This window comes from Mytilus galloprovincialis, chromosome 10 (genome assembly GCF_965363235.1).
Source record: "Mytilus galloprovincialis chromosome 10, xbMytGall1.hap1.1, whole genome shotgun sequence".
NCBI classification, from domain to species: Eukaryota; Metazoa; Mollusca; class Bivalvia; order Mytilida; family Mytilidae; genus Mytilus; species Mytilus galloprovincialis.
In genome coordinates this window covers 77,334,156-77,361,358 of record NC_134847.1, presented here as the reverse complement: position 1 = coordinate 77,361,358, position 27,203 = coordinate 77,334,156, and the positions used below count along the sequence as shown (strand labels likewise).

Below are 27,203 nucleotides of genomic sequence, written 5' to 3'. Positions count from 1 at the left end.
GTTGGAGGGTGAATACTGGTTAACATGTTTAACCAAGCCATATTCATTACCTAACTGTTCCTGTCGGGAGCCTATAATTCAATAATTCAATGGGTGTCGTTGGAGGGTGAATACTCGTTATCATGTTTAACCAAGCCATATTCATTACCTAACTGTTCCTGTCGGGAGCCTATAATTCAATGGGTGTCGTTGGAGGGTGAATACTCGTTAACATGTTTAACCAAGCCATATGCATTACCTAACTGTTCCTGTCGGGAGACTATAATTCAATGGGTGTCGTTGGAGGGTGAATACTCGTTAACATGTTTAACCAAGCCATATTCATTACCTAACTGTTCCTGTCGGGAGCCTATAATTCAATGGGTGTCGTTGGTGGGTGAATACTCGTTAACATGTTTAACCAAGCCATATTCATTTCCTAACTGTTCCTGTCGGGAGCCTATAATTCAATGGGTGTCGTTGGAGGGTGAATACTCGTTAACATGTTTAACCAAGCCATATTCATTACCTAACTGTTCCTGTCGGGAGCCTATAACTCAATGGGTGTCGTTGGTTGCTTCTATCTATCATTTTTGTTTTATATAATATTTCTAAATCAGGCCGTTGGTTTTTGTGGTCATGTCGGTGTCTGTTATAGTCTAACTTTATTTTTTTTTTCATTATTGACCTATAGTAGCATCCATCCATATCTATTGGTCTATGGCTTTTTCATTGTCAATCATATCCATCCCCTTATGTTTATATTGATCGTCTTATTTCCAACAAAACTGATTGTCTTCATAAAGTATTTGAAATCAGACACTAATAACTTATTAAACAGCATTACTTAATGTTTGATAGTCGTGCTTTATTAGATTTTTTAGAGATTTTTTTCTATTTCTACGATCGTTTATAATACATCATTATTTCTAGAAAGTTGGAAAAAACAATCATTTTGTTCTTCGATGTAGACCTATTATAGTGAAAGTTTAATGTCAGTCTGTTGAATTGGAGACAGATCACTGCATTATGAAGTCACTTCGAATTTAAATTGAATTAAAGGTGGAATCAATCATTGTTGATACAAATGTTCATGTCAAACATAAAACCAGTTGATTGAATGTATATATTCATAGTTTTATCGCCTTGGTAATTATTAATTTGTCAACCTAACCTGACGAGAATATTAATTTCTGATTTAGTAGAGCCTGGCTGCAGAGTATGGTGTCACCATCGTCTTTACGATTATTTAAAAACCTAATGCATGTTATATCGCTACTGTCACCAGATGAATGTTTTTATCGTAAATTCTTATTCTGAAATGTACTACCTTTGAAAATATGCAAGACGCTGTCAACACGGTATGAAATAATTTCAAGATTCTTTTCAGCTTCACTTGATATAAGTCGTTGACATGACAAAATCTAAATATATATGAATTTAAAAAAAGGAAAAAAAAATCAAATATAATCGTTAGTTGTTCGATCAACACAGGAATACTCTTCAAAACTATACAACTCAGAGTATCCATGTTCTGTTGCTATATGTCTTATTTTACAGTTTGTTAAGAGATAATTGTCATATGCATATTTTTTCTTAAATCTTTCATAAATTTAGAAACTGAATTGTTAATTAGGTCTTTGAAGACATATCATTCTGTATGTCTTGAATCATTTTTGGTATACAAAAAAAAAAAAAAAAAAAAGAAAGAAACAACAAAAAACCTCAACTTGTTTAACCATGTGAAGTTTAGTATAGGTAATTTTAGTTTTATATCTGTTTTCATGCTGGTTGGTTTAAACAATTAGACTTGACGCAAAACAAATGAAAAAGACAGGTATATTTTCAATGATATCAAGAAGTCAATAAATATTCTACAATGAAAACTACATTCCTGACATGTCAATGGAAGACCTTTGTTTTTATTCTGTAACTTTTTCAATAATCAATGTTTCCATGATGAAAGCGGTTTAATTGACAAGTTCGTAATGATTGATTGACATATATTTTCAATGGTACGCATTGCTCAATAAGCAGCAACTAGTTTACTAATAACGAGCTTTAATTTATCAGCTTGGGGAAGGATTATACTTTAACTCTCTGATTACGTTCATTACAAGACAAAACAAGACAATGTATTACAACTTAGGCACACATAAGGACATACGTAAGGATATATTTCCAATTCTTTATTAACAAAATTTTTTAACAACATACAGGTATTTTATTTACATACTCGGTCAATATTCAACACAACCTTCCAAATTTTAATGCAATTTTTTAACGATGCTTTTTTTCTCTCTATATTGAATTTTTAGGTAAAAACGTTATTACTCATTTGAGTGAATACATATTTTATCTTGAATAAGTCTAAATTGAAAACCACGTTCAAACCTATGATTGCATTGGATAAATTTTATTTTATTTTATTTTATATACCATAAATATCACAATAGTTTTTAAGTCGCTATAACACAATACGTTAGTTGTTGTTTGAGCTGTAGCTTTACATTTTTTTCCTTAAGAGTATAATTATTCAGATGATATGAAACAAAACGACTTCTATCATTAAATCGATCGCACAGCTACTTACTTAACAAGAGATCAATTTGTCCGGTTGTTTTAATTATTCAGAACGCTTGGTCAAATATTGCTAAGAGCTTTTGCCACTTTAGAAAGTGTTAAGTAGGTGATAGAATATTGGAAGAGAAATGTTACTAGGTTATGTAACGAAGCTGATGTTCAGTAATGTTTGAAAATCATTTAACATGTTTATCACAGTCTCTATAATCATTGGTAAGTTTTAAAGGTCTTTTATTGCCTTATTTATAAATAATAATAGAGTAATGCTTTTGAGATTTTAGAACGACATGTTCAATAAAGGAATATTTCTCCTTTATGTTCAGCTCTGATTCCATGCCGGTAGTGAATACACTTTTCCAGTCCTTTTTGGTCATATCTGCAATTTAAAGTTTACATATTTTTTTTTTTTTAGATTTTAAAATTTTAGCCTTGAGCGTAACCGAAGAGACAAATATTTTCGAAAAAAAAAATCATTGTGTGTAGAATTAAACTGACATCGTTAATATTATGCATAAAAAAAAATCATGAATAAAAACTTGATGACTTTTGATTATTGACCTAACTCTAAGCTATGTTATTTCCAAGGTTTTTGTCATAACCTCCAACATTCAGTTGCATATTTCTAAAGTCAGAATGCCTTATAAATCCCTGATGATTATTCACTGTAGTAAATCCTAGAGGAAGTAATCTAAATTCTTATCACACTTTCACAGAGAAGATTGTATTAAACCGTTTATATAAACCCAGTCAGTAATTAAGTGATGTGACACAATCGGAATAAAAAGAAACACCAAATAATCAATTCCGTCTTTAGGAAGAACTCCACTGAGCTCAACAATTTAATCAAAGGCTATATACCACTAAAGAAGATAAGACAGTGTCATATCATGTTTGCTACAACTCTTGCCATTTGGGAGAACGGAAAGGTTTAAAATAATCTTTGTTAGGATGGTTGCAAATCGTTTGTTATTGCATGTTTGTGATGTGTGACACTTCTTCCCTTTAAACGTATTGTGCGCTAAATATTGATCTCATTAAATCTAGTTTACTTGATTGGTAAAGAAACTTTACGCAAATTATTAACTTTAAATCAAACTAAAGTTTGTACTCCATTCTAACATTTTTTTAAAATAATGAACCATGTATTTTTTTTATTCTCTCGATACTAGTTTTTTTGTAGGATTGAAGAATTTACCTCTTTTTAAATTTTCGAGGTGAAATGATGGATCGTATTATGTCGACTCATACTCCCACTCAACGAAGGAGGATACACTATAAATAATCGAAAAGGTTTCAGATACAGTGTTGTAGATACAGTGTCGTATGCTGATAGTATTATGAAATTTAGAACTCAGAATGAGAATCGGACTCTTTTAACTTTTTTTGTTAGTCATAACGCATTAATTAGTATATATTTCACATTTCTACAATATATTTGTTCATATATTTATAGTTTCTTTTTTTTCCTAAAATTTCTATTCACGCTATGTTAAAACAGGGCAATTTCATTCATGCTTGGACAACAATCCCCTGAAAAAATGTATGTTCCTTACTTTTTAACCATATTCAAAAATAAGTAATGATTGCTTATTAGATAATATATTTTAAAGGCTGCAAGTATACAGGAAACCCGGCTACATGTCAATTTATAACTTGACCACCAGTTTTTCACCAATACAACAAATTTAAAAAGCATTGGTCACAAGCTATTGCCGATACCCGCCTGCCGTTTATTCAAAATCAAAAACAAGATTTTTGAACGGAAAACCAAGTGAAAATGATTTCAGCGTGGTGATTCTAGATAGAGGTGCAACTATGAAAAATGGTATTCTTATTTCTTGAGTTAGTTTCAATTAGTCACGGAAGCAAATACCGAAAGTTGTTCAAATCTAGAGGGACGTAACTTGAAAAAATACTAACTACTATATTCGTGACATAGAAATATCAATAATTGCGAAATAATCCGGTTAAAAAAATTTATGAATTTATGGATAATGAACATGTTTTCTTTAACGAGAAATGTTTCCTGTTTTCAAGATTTTTTTAATTGACGTATGTATGCTACTTTTCCAAATTATTCAGCTTTTGTTCCTTCGATATATTTTTCTTGTGTTATTGTGTCGTAAGGTTGTAGTTCCATTGACGTAGCTCATATGCCTCCTTTAATCCTTCATTAAAATTATATGTTGGTCTCATTTTTACATATTTGGTGGGTTTGGATACCCCCCGTCTTATCAATGATTTGTTTATTGAGTTTAAGCACCCTTTGGTATCTTTCGCCTCTTTTTTATGTGATGACTGGTAATTTATGTTTTAACAGGTGTTTGTATATTCCTGCTTTCTAGTTGATCAGGGATGCACAGTAATGAAAATTTGAAAAATGAATTTGTGATTCATTTTTTAAAATTTTTTCGAACTATTCACCAATGATATGCCAGTTTTCAGCCCCAGCGTGTAATTCAAGCATATAATCCTATGTAGTATTTTCTGTTCATTTGCAACCATACGCCAGTGATTATTTTTCTATACAGCTTTCAAATCTGTTCCTTTATTATATTAGAAATGTATTTCAAAGAAGAGGGACTGGCCATCTTATAATTTGTAAAATGATTTCTTTTCCCCCTTTATTTATTATAAAATCCCGTGATGAAGCTGAAATAGACACGAATTGTGTTATGTCGAAAAAAATGTTTATTTCCTATCTTAATGAACTATTGTTAACATCCCATTCCTTGTGATAAAAATAATACCATTGGGCACCAGAATGTTGGACAAATTAGAGCTATGACAATAAAGAGGATAATAAAACAGTGGGAAATAAGTAAAACGATAGTGAGTTACTCGATACATCAATTTTGAAATACAATAATATTCGTATTCGTTTTTTTAATGTCAAAGTATTTATATTCGTATTTTTATTACTAAATAAATTAGCAGTTGTATAACAAATTTGTATTCCTTTACAACTCCTGTTATCCCCTTGTATGTCTAATAGTAATGATATCATTAATGTTAAATCAATTTGGTAAAAAATATTGCAGTTGAAAACAGTTTTGGTTTTGTTTTGATTGTCGTAGTCTCAACATGTTCGCCTTCTTAAACTCGCTTCCATTCCCACTTTTATTCGAGTTTGCTACCAGATGTGAGTGGAATGTGATTTGCTTATATATGAGAGAACAATACGAAAATTTAATTAAACCGTAGAATAAATCGAAATATTGCCACACAAATCATGCCCTTTGCTTAGTATTATATATGATAGTACTTTTTAATTTTGATTTTAAAGCATGTTTAGGTTTGTTATGAATTATTGCGTTATCTTATTTGACTACATGTCAGTTATCTTCTATTTCTTTTGTCGACTCAACCTTAATCGTATTTGACTTTATGCTACCACAACATAAAAAATAATACATGTTGAAATTGAAATTTTTGACAGGTTTCGATACTTTGATTCACAAAAACTTCTAATGCGATGAACTATGACAAGTTTTCGGTTTCTGTAAGTTCTTTAGTTAGATAGGCTTCACTGCAAAGAGATTGTTCCAGTTACTTAAAATGACAGTGGTCGTCTGATTTTGCTAACTAAACTCTGAGGGATTGGTTAGTCTAATTGGATGACTATTTTCCACATACACATACTGTACTTTTATGTAACTAGTTTACTTCAATAGAACACACGTAATTCTGTGATCTTATTATTTTATTTCCTTGAAAGTTCGCTTCGAGTGAAATCACAACGAATCATGTTTATTTAAAAAAATGAAACAAATGATATTTATTTGGTCATGTCATACACCAATCCTTTTTTTCTTCTGAATGATGCATGAAAATTAAAGGGCAAAAAAAAATAAAATTAAAACTATAGTGTAATAAGAAAGCCTTTAAAAGATATATAGATGCCCCTTTACTTTTTTATAAATTACCTTGCTTTAATACTCCTTCGCTTTTATATTTCTGATTCGCAATATACAAAAAAAAAAGAAGAAAAAGAAAAAGGTTTTTGTGATGTTCCTTCCCGAAAAAAAAACTCATAAATTTGAACTAGAAACTTAATTTTGTAAGTCAGAGACGTATCCCCATGTACAACTGTGTTCGAATAAAACCTACATACAGAATACTTGTCTCTAACGTTGATACCAGCAGCTAACTATAAATACTAATTAGCAGATAACTTGATACGCGTCTGAATAGACGATCTAGCAGCTAACTGTAAATACTGATTATCAGATAACTTGTTACGCGTCTGAATACACAATCTAGCAGCTAACTGTAAAAACTGATTATCAGATAACTTGTTACGCGTTTGAATAGACGATCTAGCAGCTAACTGTAAATACTAATTATCAGATAACTTGTTACGCGTCTGAATAGACAATCTAGCAGCTGACTGTAAATACTGATTATCAGATAACTTGTTACGCGTCTGAATAGACAATCTAGCAGCTAACTATAAATACTGATTATCAGATAACTTGTTACGCGTCTGAATAGACAATCTAGCAGCTGACTGTAAATACTGATTATCAGATAACTTGTTACGCGTCTGAATAGACAATCTAGCAGCTAACTGTAAATACTGATTATCAGATAACTTGTTACGCCTCTGAATAGACAATCTAGCAGCTGACTGTAAATACTGATTATCAGATAACTTGTTACGCGTCTGAATAGACAATCTAGCAGCTGACTGTAAATACTGATTATCAGATAACTTGTTACGCGTTTGAATAGACGATCTAGCAGCTAACTGTAAATACTGATTATCAGATAACTTGTTACGCGTCTGAATAGACAATCTAGCAGCTAACTATAAATACTGATTATCAGATAACTTGTTACGCGTCTGAATAGACGATCTAGCAGCTAACTGTAAATACTGATTATCAGATAACTTGTTACGCGTCTGAATAGACGATCTAGCAGCTAACTGTAAATACTAATTATCAGATAACTTGGTACGCGTCTGAATAGACGATCTAGCAGCTAACTGTAAATACTGATTACCAGATAACTTGTTACGCGTCTGAATAGACGATCTAGCAGCTAACTGTAAATTCTGATTATTACATGGCACTGTGGTCATTAAACGTCATTAACTGTTAAAGTTACGACATTCCTATTGACCTAATTATATGTTTTTGTCAGAAATATCATATATTTACTTGCACTTGCTAAGTTTGCCCTGAAGAAGCAGCAACTGACATTCGATTTAATTTAAATGTAACATTTATCCCTGGGCATCTGTGAAAGGACAATTCCATAACAGTCTACAAATTAAAACTCTTTTTCAATGTCTGTTTTAGTCAGGATATGACACAGACCTATATGTTACATATGGTCACACAACTTTGACTTTTTAAATGAGTGAACTTAATAAACCAAAAAGCATACCTTTTTGGAACACAATTAATAATAAAGACCGTTATTTATGATTCCAACTATTTCTGGTAAACAACGTGTTAATCAAAAATTCACTGGAAAGCCTTATTTTTAAATGTCTTTGAAATAACTTAGTTTACTTTAATAATTATAAATTTAACTCCCTAAGGCAAAGCTGACCAACTATTTGACTTTGTGCTTTCCTGATGAAGGTAAATATAGAAACGCGCTCGGGAAGCATGCAGTTATTAACATGTTTTTAAGAAAGTAAATGTACGATACTCATCTAAATGAAATACACTTATCTCTTTTTCATTATTCCTTTTCATTAAAAATTAACATAACTTCAAAATTGTTTTGGTTGCACCAAAGGTTATCCTGCGAGCCATCAATATGTGACGCTGAGTGGTGTTTTTATACACAAATTCATACATGTTTTGTCGTGTGTATGATTTTTCCTTCTGTATAATTTACTTGACCGTTTTATTTAACTTAACAGACGTCAACACTTGAAATCCTTTAAAAAATATTCGCTTGTAAATAGTTTGTCCTCCCTCTTTAATCATTATTGTCTGAGCATACTATGTTGATCAATATTTAATGCCAATTTTATACTATGTTTGGTAAATGAACAAAAAGGTGTGATTATCAGGCATAAGTGCGAAAAAGAGTATATTTGCTTTGCCAGTACCTATTTACAATCTCTCATAACCAGCAAATCAATATTAGATGTTGTAACCTGTTGCGTATTGTATTAACAAATCTATCTTATTTGATTTCAGACAAGATGTAACGGTTGAATCATGCATGTTCATTTTGAGCAGAATAACACAACACGGTCTGAGTGTACAATACACTCTCTATCATGGATGGGAAAGGTTCCAGATACCCTACCAGAAGACGAAGGAGGATGGAAATTAAACAGGAACCAGTATTACATGGAAGGATGGTTGGCAGGAGGCAATGGTAAAGGAGTGGTCGGTGTTACCTTCACAACAAGCCATTGTAGGAAGTACGACCCTCCCCAAAGGTCAAATTTCAACCTACGAGGACATAGAAGTGAGGTAAGTTTCTAATGATTTTATCAAATACAAAATAGAAAAGAATATCACGATAAGGACATGCATCAGCATTTATGTTTTCAATTTCCATAATATTAAGATAAAAAAAAAAAAATAAAAAAATTCAAAAATATAATTTTGACGAAACTAATAAAAAAGACAGGTTGTGATTTTATTTAAAATCAGGTTTTACTTTTTCACATGAAATAAGGAACTAACTTTATATCATGTGCTTTTAAAACAAATTATATGAAATGTGTTTTACATTCCCAGTGGCCGTTATATTATTACATATTTAACTATCCTATGTATTGATTCACATATCTTTGTAGACCAGATAAGAAAGAGAAAAAAACAATCATTTTTGATCAATAGCAGTACGTGTTTAACTCACGAAATAGAAAATGTTGATGAGCAATATGATGAATACCAGATAAAAACACTACTCTAAACAGAATTACAAACTCATAAAGAATCATTTTGTTAAAGCAACAGTCATTTATATCGTCTAATGTACAATATTTGACTTAATTTAATGGGAAATTCCGAAATGGTATCCACGTGGAAATGTATTTAATGACAAACTTTTATAAATGTGAAATAACTTTGAACAAATCAGATATTTCTTAACCTTTTTGATATGAAAATATCGCATTATGTTATTGATTGAAAAGCTCATGAGATAAATGAACAAAAGTTTGGTTAGAGTTAAATCAATACTTAGAGCTATATAAAAAAAGTTATTAACAGATAGCTCTGCGAACATCTTTGCATGATGTTATTGGAAAATAATTTCGCTTAAGGTTAAAAGTATGTTTTAATCTACAATTGCTTCTAAATTGAAAAGCAGTTGATTTATTTCTACCTTTTAAGTTTAAAGAAATGATCAAGTTAATAAAGCATACGTAGTAAAAAAAAACAGTTTGCCTGAAGTGTTGTGTAAGCGCTATTTGTGCAAAAATCTGAAAAGAATGATTTATAGAAATAAAACATCTATAAGATATGTCAATCTCTTAATCGCGGATCTAAAGGATTTGTCGACAGAATTTAAGAGACTAGAAAACGTAAGCCTTTACACATAATCTATAATAGAGGAAAACCATCATGATTAAGTAAAGACAACAACCACGAGGTTACTGACTTAGGGACAATCATATGCCATGGTGTGTGTTTTATTATTAGTTTTTTTGCAGTACTTGATCCTTCCTCTCTTACTATCAACATCATATGTGTCAGAAAGACACGGACCTCAAATATGCATTTGATCATGAAATACGGCTCAACTTTTTAGGAATACAAGACTTTTTAACTTTTGGAATTTTGGATCTTCAATGCTCTTCAACTTTGTACTTGTTTGACTTTATAAATATTTTGAACGTCACTGATGAGTCTTACGTAGACGAAACGCGCGTCTGGCGTACTAAATTATAATCCTGGTACCTTTGATAACTATTTAAAGCTTTTAGCTTTGACTTCAAGAATCTATATTCAGTACATACGTCTAGCATAACTTAATATGCATATTTCAGGTCATAAATACAAATGCAGATTTTAGACTTAAAATAAGGCCTTCTTGGTCACAATCCTTTCTATTAAACATCAAATGACAAGTTTCACTTATGGCCCCAAATGGCCTAAAATATTAACTTTATCATAAAACACTAAAACGTTAATAAATGGGTTCATAAATGGGTCTAGTTCAATAGTCTTAATGTTCAATAAATCAGTTCCTTTCATAACAGTACATAATACACTCCAAAATGTTTTTTAACCAAAAGACTCCCAATGTGATATAGAATTCATCAATTTAAAAACGTTTTGGATCGTGGATGGCGGCCAAGGTTAATTATGCCAAAAACTGTTAAAATTGACCAAAAATGATCTAAAATACAAATGATGTATATTTAAGGGGTCATAGCTCCAAAAAAATTTAAAGAAAGGTGCCAAAATGTATATTTTAGTCTTAATAGTCTTATCATAAGTATTTATATTTGAAATTTGTAATTGTTTTGCCCAATTTAAAAAACATTAAAAATTTAGGGCCAATTTTAACCCTTCGTGAACCTTCTCCTTAAGTTTTCATTGTGTCAGCTTTTCCTGTAATAACTGCTGAAAAAAAATCATTGATAAAAGATTTTTAGAGTTAAACGCTTTTCATTTTTGAGAGATTATAGCTTTACTATTGAAATCATAGCGATTCACGGAGTTCTATCCCTTCAAAGATTCTTCAAGAAAAAATATTTTTTAGGCCTGTTTCTTTGTTGACTGCGCCAGCTTTTCCATCACTTTCATCGTTTTCCTTTCCTTTATGAACCTCTCTAATCAGTTGATTTGTTGTTAGAAATCCACCAGACCCATAATGAATTGGTAAGTAATTTACCCTCCCTTTTGTCAATATATGGAGATTTACCGTTAAATGTGATATACGGTGCAATTCCAGTCTTATAACTCATTTTGTCGACTTAATGACCCCCATGATGATATACCGTTATTTATATCCAGAAGATCCCATCAAGATATGTTGACCATCAAACTATGGCGACATTATCGGAATAGCTCTCATTTATTTGTAGTAGAATAGACGAAAACTCTATTACTGGCAAATCCTTGTTGGAATATATATTTGTTTTATTATCCTTTATTCCCAACAAAGCAGCCACAAGGAACAAATATGTATTGATCCAATTTAAAAGAATGATGTATTGTCATCTTCTTTGTCGTTTATCAGACAAAGCATGAGCGCATTGCCATGTCGTCTTTGGAGACTCTTGTCCTATTTATTACCTAATTGCTCCCATACTTATAATGGAATGTCTTTATGCATCTGGAAACAGTAGTACTAACTTTTGAGAATCGCTTAATGTTACCAAAATTAACGCACAGATTCATGGCGAAACATACGCAGTAGATGATTTAGTTATTTGGTACTAGTAGTTTTGTATCGTGTCGTACACATGAAATATTTTAATCTGTTTGCTTTTTATTGGACGCAATGCTTCCTATTCTTACATTTAGCTACACTTGAAATACCAAATACAACTTATTGTAATAATGATTTGCAATGTTTTTCTGAAGAAACCAAAACTTACTCCTTCATTAATCTGTATATATAACGACGATATTTTCAACACTGGTTTCAAACTATTTCTTACTGTCATTTACATTGATTACAATGATCACAACTATATAGTCCACGATTTTTCAGTTTATCTGAAGAAATATGTTAGTGGTTCGAAAAAGCTTCAGAATTAGCAATGTAACTGTGGTCAGATGTTTTTAAATTCATGCAGTTAAAATCATCGTATGAATTTTGCTTTTCGTTACATTTCTTTGGAAATATTTAAAATTTCAACTTTACCAAATTGGAAACATAACATAATAATCAAGAAATATTCGTGAAAATTCATGACAAACTTCAGAGATTTCACGTAGATTGACTATTCTGTTAATCAATATTGTAGTATGTTGGTTATTAAGCAGTTGTGACAATTTTGTGGGAATCTAAGGAATCATTAAAAAAACAAATGTTGATTTGTAAATAATGAATGTCTACTACAATTTCAAAATCAATTGATTCAAATAAAATAAAAGTAATTTAATTTAGTGAATTAAGAAAAGTAGTCACACAAAATTCTAATAGGACTCGTCAAATGTATTCAACAAAAGTTGGCCATAGATTGCTTGTCGCTTCCAACGTTTCTTAATATTTATACATTCTTAGCTGTCAAATGTTTAATTTTGAGCTTTCGTGATAAAGGTGGTTATAAAAATGTTCTTCGGGAGAGCGAAATTTATAAAGTTAAATTTCATTGACCAGCATAACAATACACGTATCTATTATCCTGTTTATGAAATCCCTCCAGATTTAACAGTGCACAATTGGAAAAGAATGGAAAAGTTTTCATTTTTAATTCAAATTCTCTTATAGAAATTATATTGCACAAGCCGTGTGCCAGTGACAAATATTGTATTTAGTTAACGCCATACTATTTTCGCTAGTTTCTCTTTGATACCACGCTCTCTGTAAATGTTTTAATTTTAAATGTCGAGTTATTCAAACCAGTAAAGTTTAACATACCTATATATATTACCTTAGTTGTACTTGTCACATTCTATTTTCGCAATTTTCGGTTTTCAAAGTTTTTATTCAATTTTTCCTTCAAAGCGTTTAATAGAATAACGCCACTCATTAGTCTTATAAGACCAAAGTCGCGTCTAGTGTACAAAATTATATGCCTGGAATCTTTGATGAGTTTATCCAGCCAGTGGGTTGATACCAATGCTGGTGGACGTTTTGTTCTCGATGGTATCAACAGCCAAGTTTTCTTAACGTTTCTGTTGACATGAAATAGCAGTTATACGTTCATTATCTGTAAAGTCACTGTATATAAAATTTGAATTAATTGAAACATTCAGGTGTTTTTAAGCCCCAATCTCTTCTTATTGGCCGTAATGAGCACAGTTATGATAAGGTAAAGGTTGCTAGCTATAAACTAAGGTTTAATCTGCATAGGAAAATGCCTGTAACAAGTTAGTAATATGACAGTTGATATCTATTCGTTGGGTGGTTTTTTTTTCTTATTTTTGAATACGATCTTTCCGTTTGTATTTTTTTTTAATTTTCCTCGGAGTTCTGTATTTTTGTTATTTTACTTTTTAGTACTGCCGTTTCAAAAACAATTTTAGAAACGTCCATATTAAGAAACCTTAATGAAAATCAAACGTATCTCCAGTTTAATAGACTTTATTAATTCACTGTACAACATAAGTGTAATCAATAGAGAATAGGTTTTTAATGTATCTGCTACACTTTTGTTAGTATGTAGAGCGATATGTTACATCTGTAATATTCTAATGAACATCTATCTAGATAGTTAATGTTGACTATAAATTTATATGGTTAGAGCAATGTATTCAATAGAAGTCAAATCAAGCAAATTTTAGATAATTAAGCAAAACAGTCACGCAAATTCGTGAAAATAAAATAGTCAAACACAGTCATGCATTTAAAAACAATTTTAGTCTTCTAGAAGTTTCCATGGATATTAATCTTTTTACAAAATTTGTGTAGAGTTCGTAGCATTAGACTTTTTAGAGGGAGAAAAGGGCAACGCTCAATAAAATCTTTTCAAACAAAACTAATGCTATCATTTTATCTTGTTTTACACTGAGGAATGACACCGGATTTAAAATGAAATCACGCAAAATGAATAAATGACAAAAGGAAATCTTTCAAACATCAATTTTCATTTAAAAGTTAGAATTTTAAGGATGTTATGGACATTGAAAATTAGAATTGCTTTGTTGATTTGTCAAAACATTTTCCGTATTGTTCTTTACAAATAGCTTATTTGAACTGTTTTTATTTCAAGAACCTAGTAGCTTGTTTACGTTTTATAATTGCCATATAACGTTTATATAAGGTCTTTAAAGTAAAAACTTAAAAGGAACGAGACAAACTGATAAAAATTAGTCGTGATAGGAAAACATAAATGATTCGTTTCATCGAAAGAATGAGTGAATGAAAAAACTTCCAGGATATATTGCCAAGATGAATGTTATGAGTGTGGAATGATAAGTGGGTAATCAATACTAAAGGCAATAAAGATTTGTTATTTGTAACACAGTGTCATTACAGGGTATGGATAGTACACTTCAGTAATTACATTCTCGTCATATCATTGGTGTGTGGTGTTTCTCCAGGACTAGCTAATAACGGAATTTGATGAGACTGTTGTAAAAGTGACAGGTTTAGCGCTATAAAACCAGGTTTAATGCAGCATTTTCTATATTTGAAGCCTGTACCAAATCATATGACAGTTCTTGTCATTTGATTTTGCCATGTGATAATGGACTTTCCGATTTGATTTTCGTCTGAGTTCAGTATTTTTGTGATTTTACTTTTTATAAAGTTACACTCAAAGACATGAAAAGTTTGAAGGAAGACGAACAATATAAAAAAAAATCTAAAAACGGAAACCTCACTGCAGATAAACGCGAATTAAGCTTTTTAAGATAATAATATTATCAACTTGTATGCACTAACAAAAGGAAAGCTTTTACTGTTCCGTAATTATTAATTCATTAATTCATTAATTCAAGTCAAATTATATGTTTGCATCGTTTACTAGGATGTTTTCAAATTTAAATCGGCCATTTGAAATTTAACCTTAAATGATTTGTATAGATTTTCGCTGGACAAACTAACTTAAATAGAGAAAATAATTCTTCTTCACAAAAAGATTTTGTTATCAATTTTTAATTGAAAATGATATATTCTGTTACGAAAAACAACTGAACTTCGCAAATTAAAATAACGAGCATATAGTTCTGTAAATTCTTTTTTTGGCTAAAAGGAATGACATTTTCTTACTTTTTTTATTTTATGAAAGTATTTAAAAACTGCCTTCTGTTTTTTTTTTTTTTTTCATCTGTAACAGTATGTTAACTCTGAAAGTGTATGACTAATTGTTTTCATTTTCATCTCACATCCTTACTGTGTTGGTGATACCCTAGTGGACTAACTAGCATTCATATCCTTAGTGTGCTGGTAATACCCTCGTCGACTAATCGTTCACTAGCATTCATATAAACGCATAAATCTGAAAGACATTAATTATACCCTTGTAAAAACGCAAACCAATGAAAAGTCAAATAAATCAACTAAATAACCAAAGAATGAGCAAACACGAAAACATCCGGGATTCTCAGGTTTTGCGAAATGGTAACAGTGGATGATCCATGAGTTTCCTTTATCAAAGCAGTAGTATATACCTTGTGTTTTGTTGACAAAACAGATTGACAGAAACTGCAACTCAATGCAGAAAGATAGGCATGGCGGTTGGCTCATAGGAAACAATATGATTTTGTTAAGATATCTCACATCTATAACGTCAGCTTCATTTTTGTTGTTGACTTATTTAAAAAACGCTGATGTTATACAACAGGTCAATGATGAAATCATCTTGAGCTATATATGTCATATAACATCTTTTCTCTCAGTTTTAGTTTGTTACCCCGATTTTGTTTTTTGTCCATGGATTTATGAGTTTGAACAGCGGTATACTACTGTTGCCTGTATTTTTCTAATAAAAGACAAGTACAATTATAGGACCGTATTTCTGTAATTTCCACTTATTATTTCAAAGGAAGTATATAATTATTTATATTAGTTTTCTGACTAAGGATAGTTATCATCATTACATTGATTTCTGATTTCAAATTAGTTGGCTGAATAGACAGTGTTAGACGCTGATGCATATTAAATGACGTATTATCGCTTATCGTATATGTAATTGACAAAGTCAACAAACTTCTGTAAGTAAGAAACGTATTTTTCTGTACTTCTGAAGAGAACTACTTCATAATTGGGAATAGTTGGCCATACATTGCTAAATGTAAGCGTTGTTTTTCGAATCTGTCAGACACATACATTATGTTAACCGAAACTGTGAATTGATTTCAATCTGATGAATATTGCAGTCCCACATATTCACTTTCACTATACTTTTTTTAATTCGGTATCTCCGTTTACTCGCTTTAACATTTGAATCTGCTATCTTTTGGCATTTAACAAGCATTCAAAGAATATTTAATAGCTTAAATTATAACCATAAAGCAATTGGCTATTAATCTTCACCCAGCATCATATTCTCAATTAAACGATAATCATGTATTGGGACCCTTACATTATTTAACAGTTGCTACAACAATGGTAACATCTGAATTGAACGACATCTTCGTCGTAAAAGACAGCTTCAATTACGGTATTGTAAGGCAGGTCTTCAATATAGTAATTCAATTAGTCGTTTTTGTAACATAGAAAAGCATTATCCCCTGACTTGATCGCTAATCCATTAAATTATTAATTTCTATATGATCATCATGTTGTTTGTATTTCACGGTTCTATTGAAGGTTCATAAAGTTATAAAAGGATAGATCGATAATCATCAGTGATTTTTTGTTCGGTTTCAATTTTCATGATTAGAATCTGTCATTGTTATGACGAATCTGAGAATTGTCAATCAGAGAAGCTGTTACAACAGTTAAATAAATCATTGCCTTATACAGCCTTAATTACACAGGAAAGAAAACTTTATTTCTGTAACGTCCAAGTGAGAGAGGGAGTGCTGCACTGTAATGTGTGATTGATTACTACTGTCGATCTTTTAATCCAATATGTAAATCGCTATTATCTTAATAACCTACATTCCGTATAACCCGACCTATTTTCAAGGCTGATTTAGTTAAGCTAATTCAAGTTTCTATACATTGCACTCACATTTCTATTGTTAGCACACAAAAGTATAGTTTAACCCCTTGAAAGGTTTGTGTGAAGGGCTTAAGGCAGAAGGAACCATGATTGTAGATTTCAAAACATGTTTTTGTGCATTTACAGAATTGTTATAACATCTTTGAGGGTCTATATTGAATTCCTATATATATTGAATATTTAGGATTATGATATTTTGGTCCATATCTATCTTTGAAAACCTTATAATGACTTCTAATGGTCTACCTTTTTAGTAACCTCTGTCTCAATCTTTTTAGTTTCTTTTATACGTTCGTCCAACTCGCTAGTTTAGTACAGGAAATATAAGCATCGTACTCATGCAGTAGTTACAAATGGCATAAGCACCTGTTTCATCGTGCTACATAATAAAGAGTTATGTTTATGAGGACTTTAAAGATTTAATTGAAATGTAATTATAGCAACCTTAGTATTTTTGCTTCTGCGTCTAGCATTATATACGAAGATAATGGTTCATCCAAATCCATGATGTATATGTAATAGAAATGTATATAAAAACATATGTACAATCAAAGATTTTCGTGACTGAATTTTTAATGGCATCATATTTAGAAATAATTTTTGTCTTTGATCATTCTTCTTAATGTTGATATTAACATAATACATTGATAACAATATACAATTACATCAGCTGAAATCAGACTATCTTAATATAATAAACCAATCCCTCATGTAAGAAGTTATTTTTATTAAATATTTTGTGTTTGAGATGTACAAAAGACAATGTACCTAAAACGATATAAAGTTCTAATGATTAAATATTGTTTTTTTTTTAACTTAAGAAAGCATTACTGATGTAATATAAATAAAAAGAGCTGTTTGGCATACTTTGATTAGACAGATATACGAACGACATAAATTACATAATTTGTAATATGACAGCAAACCAACATTTTCTCGTTAGAATTGTTTTACATTGTCATTTTGGGTCTTTTTATAGCTGACTATTCGATATGGGCTTTGCTCATTGTTGAAGGCTGTACGGTGACCTATAGTTGTTAATGTCTGTGTGATTTGGTCTCTTGTGGAGATTTGTCTCAAGGTCAATCATACAACATCTTCTTTTTTATAGACACAAACAACATAAGATGTCAAATAACCCCATTATCGCATCCTTTCCTTTAAAAAAGGAGTAGTCTTTCCTGAATATGTAGAGAAATCCTGAGCAATTTTATAAATTTGTAAAAAAGTTGTTTTTATTTTGCCAGCTATACGATTTGTGTTCAAGTGATTTTGTTTGAATGTTATTAATAGTACACGAACCATGACCAGCTTGACAATAGTAGAAACTTAACAATTCAGATCAGTAAAAAGATGGACTGGTCTATAGTCTACAAAGTGTGAATAATCTTTACGAGACATTCTTGGATCACGGAATTTTGTAATTAAATAGGATTTTCGGATAAAAACTGAAGTTAAAAAACCATTAGGTCAAAAAGATCCAGCCGGACATTCGTCATGTTACATGTTAACACCACATTTACGGCAAACTGATGAAATAAAATGTCGTGTTTCAATTAAACAAAATCGATTACAAAAAATGCATAGATAGATTTCGTGACTATAAGTATTAATGAGCTTAAAAGTATTAAAGCCTCACTCCATTGTCGATGAATATCTAGAGTGCTTTTAATCATACCAATGTGTAAGGCTTCGGAAACTATCATAATCTTATACATTAACCATTATCAACGCGTTTGACAATATAGTGCGGTGACTGAAGGCAGATTTTTTGAATTTAATCTCCCCACCGAACACACACCTACATAATATATCATTGGAAAGAGGAAATCGTGTACTATAATAATATGCCTGTCGTCAGGACTTGATATGGTCACATTTTTTTTTAAATTGAGGTCAAAGGTCATATGTAGAAATCTGTGAAAGTTTGGGAGAGTTTCAATTTTGACATTTTTTTCTATTTCTAAACTCTACCTATATACAAATGATACTGTTTTGGCTTTAGTAATGTTTGTTTTTATACATAAACCTTAATCATTGAGATTTTTTTTTATCAAAAAAATCGTAAAACGACGTTTTATAAACAAAACTTCAAAAATCAAGTTTTCAACCTATAAAATGTTTAGAGCACCTTAACCTTATGAAAAATATCAATTTCAGGTAAAAATCAAGTGTCATGCAAGACAATACTTTAAAATTATTTTTTAAACTATCATAGTGGGTGAGTCATCAAACCAAAGCCATAGAACACTACAGTCAAATATGACCTCAAATTGAATTTGCGGATACTTCAGTGTTTTTTATAGACTACTCGTTGATTTTGGTTTTTTTTTTTCTCACAATTATGACTGCTACCATAGTATTATCTTTTGTTGTGTATTCAACTCTGGTTAATATCTATTACATTATAGGTTTTGTAACTATATCCCCCCTTTTTTCCCTTGCAACGTACTCCAAACTTCAAAAGTGTTCCATATAAAAAAAAGAAGATGTGACATGATTGCAAATGAGACAACTCTCCAAATGAAACCAAATGAGACATAAAACAATTATAGGTCCCGTACGGGCTTCAACAATGAGTAAAATTCATACTGCATAGTCTTCAATTCCCGAAATGAATAATGTAAAACAAACAAAAAATCTAACGACCTGATTAATGTACAAAATAAATAAGAAACAAACAAACATAGTATATAGAAACAAACGACAAACACTGCATTACCGTCTCGTGACTTGAAACAGACAAATACAGATATTGGCGGGGTTTAACTTTTTTAAGGGCACGCGAACACTCCCCTAACCTCGGGACTGGAACCGTGTGTACCAGTGCAACAAGCTTTATACCAAATCAACCGTTATCTCCATCATCTTCATTTTCATCAACCGTCACAAGACATGTTTTAATATTTCTACACATTTCACTCATGGCCACAGGTCTGCACATGAAAGGTTTTGCTCAAAGCAAACACGTTACTTTGAGTTTTTCTTTACAAGTACAGACAAGGTATTGTAGGAAGTCCGAAGACATTTGTTCCTAAAAAAATATCAGCTTCAAACCATCCCTATCAATTCATCCAAGATTTTAAAAGAGATCTTAAAGGGGGTTTAGGAAGGTGTGATGACATCCATATGCTTGTCTGCAAAGATGCTGGAGAAACATTATACGAGACGTACACACTATCTTGAATTCGCTCAATTTCATGATTGGCAACACATAAGATAGCGTCGCACTTTACTTTAAGTAGCATAAAATCCATTGGCATTCAATGTTTCAACAAGGTGTTTTGAACCAAACTCATGGTACATTTGTAAAGCCAATTCTAAATGAAAAGGAGTAAAACAAAAACGATTACCTCATCAATTGCTTAGCATTTCCACAATTGCTCTGGTGCCCTTTCCTGAGAATAGTCTTGGCTGTATGCATTTTCATTGAGTAACCATAGAATGAATTGCAATAAATACGAAGGATTGGCTGAATTAAGAAGGAAGAGACAATTCATCCGAAGTTGGGTAGTCTTCTTTAGAGTTTCGATGTCTTTTCTAAGTAAACTTGCAGCGGAATGAAATATCTGTCCTTTATTTGTGTCTATTACAGTTGAAATTGAGATTTTGAGGTCAGTTTTTAATTGACTAGAAGCTTATATGGCATCTTAAATAGTTATTTTGCTACTAAATATTATGTTATATTTGCCTTGAACTTGTTGAAGTTGTTTGACAACTGAATTTCTATAGAAATAAATTAGTTTAGACTGCATTTTACATGTAGAATATTTTGAATTAGAATCAGCCGGAAGAAATGATCTATATTTATCGAGTAACGGTGTCATGAGGAATGACCTTTAAATCGTTGTCAATAGCCAAAATAAAATTACTAAAAGCAGTATCGTGTTTTGAGATATCTGCTTCCACGAGTTTGGATTTTTTTTTTACGTTTTTAGCAAATAATTTGTAATGCAACCAAAATGACAGAGTGATTGAAGTTTAAAGGATGGACGGGAATCTATTTCAACTTTAACTTTATCTGACACGGATAAAACATTTTTAATACGCTCATCTGATTCAAACTTGAGTAATTTTTTATCTTTCTAAAATGTTTTGTTGCAACAAAATATACAAGCGCTCCAGTTGAACGACTGCATTCTAGAACATGTAGAACGTGTACAAATACCCGAAACTGAGGGACAACAGTCAGATAATTGTATGTCATCATTAAATATTAGACTAGAAGCTTCCTCGCTCTAAAAGGGGGAACACATATGTTTACTTGTGTAAGTTTTGTAGCATGAACGATGATAGACTGCCTGCACGGAGTTCTTCAAATTAACAGCTATTGGCATGAAACAGCTTGATATTCACCTCATCCAATCTTTTATGCAATGCAAATACAAAAATCGACTTCCCTAAACTGGTGAATTGACTCAAAATTTCAATCGAGGTTTTTTTTGGCATATTAAGCACTGCATAAAATGTAACGACTTTTGTCTTTTCTTTGAACTTAATGGAGCAAGTTGCAAAGGACTTGACATATCACGGAATATTTACTGAAACTATCCGTCAATTATTTTGATTTTACAATAAGACTTTTCTGACAAAGTATATTTGATGTTTTATAACGAAAAAAACATAGAATATAAACATATACAAACAAAGTATGTGGCATATATCAGTGCACTTTAATTGAAAATATGTGTATATAATAGCGAAAAAGGTAGTAATTCCATATATCATTTGAGAGCAAATTATTGACTAATACACAAAATGTGACGGAAGGCAAGTGATTGAGTTCCGTGTTGAAATTGAAGATTTTTACTCCATTCTTTTTCCATTGATTTCTTAAGGTTTTTTTCATATTTTGGTTCCGAAATTTTTTATCACTGATTAGTTTTATTAAATATTATATGCTTAAAATATTATGGGATAATTTTTATTACTACTATGAAGAGGAAACTAAAGTTTGAGGCTGAATTTGCAATTAAAATTACCTCAATTTTAAATAGTCTAAACTTCGCAAATTTTATAGATTAGAAGAAAATAAAATACTGAATGGAATATTTTGACATATAAAAATAGCTTCAAGAAAAACTATTTCAGTTAAATGTAAGCAAACATACACATTTTTTCATTTTGAAAAGGGGGGGTTGAAACTCTCCAATATACTACCAGTCATTAAAACGACTTTTTAGAAAAAAGTGACCGTACGAAATTCTGACGACAGGGCAAAAACTAAAGAAGACATATTTGTCTTTAAGTTAAGACCATTTTTAGCCGTGTGTTATTTGGGGAGATTAAACTCGCGATCTAGACGACTTTTTACACTTCTGTCACCGCACTAATAGTGACTAAAAAACTCAACATGACACCTGCAGTTAATGTTTATTTGCTATTGAAAATATGGGTTATGTGCGGATTTTTAAGCACGATTCTGCAACTGAAAGTCTTGATTAAACTATTTCTGAAAGTCTTTATTAAACTATTTCTGAAAGTCTTGATTATTCTGAAAGTCTTGATTATTCTGAAAGTCTTGATTATTCTGAAAGTCTTGATTATTCTAAAAGTCTTGATTAAACTATTTCTGAAAGTCTTGATTATTCTGAAAGTCTTGATTAAACTATTTCTATAAATATATATGAATGATGATGTAAAATACAATTAAATTTAACCTAATTAAATAGCATTTACAGTGCTTGAAACAAATTATACAAAATCCATAAAATGCCTGCTTATACAATACCAATAGCTAAAAGTTGATTTAGGATAAAAAAGAAAAAAAAATATATATGTTATAACATTGATATTATACAGTAAAGCACTTATTGATATTGTTGCGGCATGATAAATAAATGCATCTTAACAGTTTTAAAGCAGATAATATTTATTTTACCTTGATCTCTTAGGCTAATAAATAGTTACTAGCACCTACGGAATTTCAATCTTTTAAGTAAACTTTACAAAATGTAATGTAGCCTAACGGTTTATTTTATATTGTTAAATCCCTAATCATAATTCAAATATTTTATTAGAAAAATAAATATCTCAATAAAAAGCATCGGGTGTTTGCCCATTATTCTCTTTTCTGTAAACCCCGTCCATACCATTAACTTTTCTGTAAATCCCGTCCATACCATTAACTTTTCTGTAAACCCCGTCCATACCATTAACTTTTCTGTAAAACCCGTCCATACCATTAACTTTTCTGTAAACCCCGTCCATACCATTAACTTTTCTGTAAACCCCGTCCATACCATTAACTTTTCTGTAAACCCCGTCCATACCATTAAGTATTCTATATTTACTATGCTGTAAACCCCGTCCATACCATTAAGTATTCTATATTTACTATGCTGTAAACCCCGTCCATACATATTAAGTATTCTATATTTACTATGCTGTAAACCCCGTCCATACCATTAACTATTCTATATTTACTATGCTGAAAACCCCGTCCATACCATTAAGTATTCTATATTTACTATGCTTATCTTTTTTTTGTAATCGATTCCTCGGAATTATCTGAGCATAATTTCATGATTTGTAGTCAAGCTTTATCCTTTTCAGTCCTTTAATGAACGATGGACATTATGTCTTCCGGGTTTCCATTTCCAAGTCAGCAAACACAATTGGTATCATAGCCTAGACAATCAGTATTCTTCATAATCTCTGATTATACAAATTTACCGAGCATATCATTTTTCGAGCGATACGTACTTTCGTTAGTTGATGTGCAGAAGTACACTCTTTATGGTTTAGCACTCGTCTTTGCGTGCATTGAACTCAACATAAAATCGAGCAACCATTATAATTACAAAATAAGTACGTTCGTAATTTTAATTTGAACAAAAACAGCACAGGAAAACAAACGTCTGCTTTTGGAAATCTATAATTAAGGATGTTAACTGCTCTCTTTAAAAATAACAAGCTTTTTTAAAAGACAGTTATGAATGGAATGGAACTACAAAATCGAAAAAAAATGAAAATTTGGCGGGAAAGAAATTTCTTTAAATGTTTGTACAGTTATCATTTCAATTTTTTTCTAATACTTTGAATAAATCACAAGGATTATATGAGATTTAAAAAAAAAAAAACCTTTTACATTGCATGTTACATAATAAAGACAACAGCAATATCAGCTACATCCTATAATGACTATAACTCAAATCTTATAAGTTTCATTATATTTAAAAATATTGTTTTTTCGTTAAGTTTTGACATTTTTAAAACTTTGTAAAATGATTAAAGGATTTAATATAACATTCAATAAGGTTTCTGCAGATCGTACTGGTTCCTGGTTCAAATCCATTTCCGAGGTATCCTGTCTACGCTGTAATCGTTACTGTACTTTGATATGAACAAAGAATCTCCTGTTGACATCCATGATTCCAACTACGTCAATGATGAACCTTTTATTGCTTTGCTCATGACGAATTTCAAATTACTTTTGGAAAGATCAAATTATTTCGAAAGAATCTGTCCGTAAGACATTAATAATGTCTAAATGAAATGTAGGGAATGAAATTATTTGTCTATATTCCCCAGTGTGACGATTTTGATTTATTGCTTTTAAATCTTAAGATAAGCTTTCCGTTTAATGTTTCGTGTTTGAAGATATCATTTTCTTGTCATTTTACATATCGATTTGAAAAACATTCAATTTGATAGAAATATTATTCGAGCAGTAACTTTGGTTGATCCTATGATTTAAAAGTGCAAATGATGAAGATTGTGAAATTCAATTTTCCACGGATTTGAATATTCCAATGTAAAATAACGAGCGTACTGGAGTTATTAAAACACCTTCTAAGGAACTGAATTAAAGATCATCATGGAAAACCAATCTTAACTAAAGATGATTTCATAAACAAAACCAACACGATATTTCATTTTGTCCCTATAGAATTTGCAAAATGGCAGCAATATACTTAATTGAAATTCATTATAAAGATTGATTTACAAACAAAATGAGCAATAAATGATAATGAAATGCTTTCTCTATCTTCCAATCGTTCAGAAGATAGCCTTTTTAATTGGAATCAAATAGTCTTATTGAAATAAAGAATTTGAGTAGACCTTCGTGGCTTAATCTAACGCTTACGGTTACGGAACTCTAAGGAAAATAATGAGGTTTTTATGAAGCGTTGTTTGAGTTCACGTTATTTGATTTAAAAGACAATTACTGATGGGCAAACTTGTTTTATACTACAATAATATTGATGGGAGCTACTTAAGATAAGTTGATGAAGATTGTCTTATAGCACGAATATGTCTAATTGTCAATCCGAGAAACAATTTCCGGAATGATTTTATTCTATGTTTAAAACACGAAATGATGAGATCAATGCCTTTGTCCACGACGCCAGACCAATATTCTACAACTGACAGACGCATTCATAATTACATCACTTTTCTATGGTCAATGGAGACAGATTCTAGAGGGAAATTGACTTGTTTAGAATATAAAGTATTGTAAATACTTATACAACAGACGGTCTTGTAATGCCACTCATGTAAACAATGTTTCGCTTTGGACGCATCAAATTTATTACGTGTTGTTTTCATTTTTTTTCTCGAGATTCTATAACATGTTCATCAAGGTATCTTGACCATTTATAATGTGTTCTCATCTCTTTGAGATTCTATAACATGTTCATCAAGGTATCTTGACCATTTATAATGTATTCTCATCTCTTTGAGATTCTATAACATGTTCATAAAGGTATCTTGACCATTTATAATGTATTCTCATCTCTTTGAGATTCTATAACATGTTCATAAAGGTATCTTGACCATTTATAATGTATTCTCATCTCTTTGAGATTCTATAACATGTTCATAAAGGTATCTTGACCATTTATAATGTATTCTCATCTCTTTGAGATTCTATAACATGTTCATAAAGGTATCTTGACCATTTATAATGTATTCTCATCTCTTTGAGATTCTATAACATGTTCATCAAGGTATCTTGACCATTTATAATGTATTGTCTTTTCTTTATTATACATTCCTGTTGTTTACTAAAATTTACAAGGAATTATTTTTTTCATTAAAATATTTGTCTAAATTGTGTTTTTCGTTAATACATTCATCGTAGTTTTTCATGAACACGCCTAATTCTGATGGACTGCTGATACATGTTATACGTTGTAAACATCTATAATTTTTGGCATCTTCTACACTGTTTATTAGTACAACAAATCTGGTATAATAAAGCTCTAAAATCAATACAGCATCGCACCATGCGAGTAGATACTAAAGGCAAGATCAAAACACGTTACCAGATATTATAGCCCCATACCGTCTTACATGTATATACTTAATATTGGTGACTGTATCTAACAGTATATTTCATGCAGCAATGTATAAACAATGTTGGGCGAATTGACCTATAGTGCAATATCAAGAACAAATTTGTACAGTATTAATATTTAAATGCAGTAAATGTCAAAGCAACATATATTGTCTTGCTACTTTTTTATGGTCATCCCAAGAATAATAATAACAGTCATGATGGATAAGTTAAAAAGCATATTTTCAACCTTTCTTAACGATTCTATTCAGCAAATAATTTTGTGATAATCTAAGAACACACTACTATTGTTATCACGTCTAATTTTGAAAAGATTTGGTTTTATTGATTTTTTTATTCAGTATTACGTCATTAATTATTTAATTTGGATTCTGAACAGAATCATACAGAACCTGAAATACAAAAACCCGTAAGATACACTCATCATAAACTTGACTATTCAAAAATAAAAGCAAATAAAGTTTGAATGAGAAGGTAAACTAAACATGAATTACTGTATCAAATTGTACAGTTTAACAGTTGTAATTGAAACTATTTTTCCTAGAATTATACTAGTCTGGTATAGAAGATGTTGCCTTGACAACATTTATTAACATCAATACTTATTATTTTCTAGATGTT

At 30.8% G+C, this 27,203-nt stretch overlaps 1 protein-coding gene across 1 annotated transcript in view; it reads left to right on the top strand.

The window, feature by feature from the left end:
- Window positions 1-27,203, top strand: part of LOC143048436 (tubby-related protein 4-like) — a 71,075-nt gene that overhangs the window by 15,240 nt on the left and 28,632 nt on the right. Inside the window, exon 2 of the mRNA XM_076222113.1 lies at window positions 8,727-9,008. Within this exon, the coding sequence (XP_076078228.1) occupies window positions 8,748-9,008 (261 nt within the window). The 5' untranslated portion in view covers window positions 8,727-8,747. The remainder of the gene's footprint in view (window positions 1-8,726; window positions 9,009-27,203) is intronic.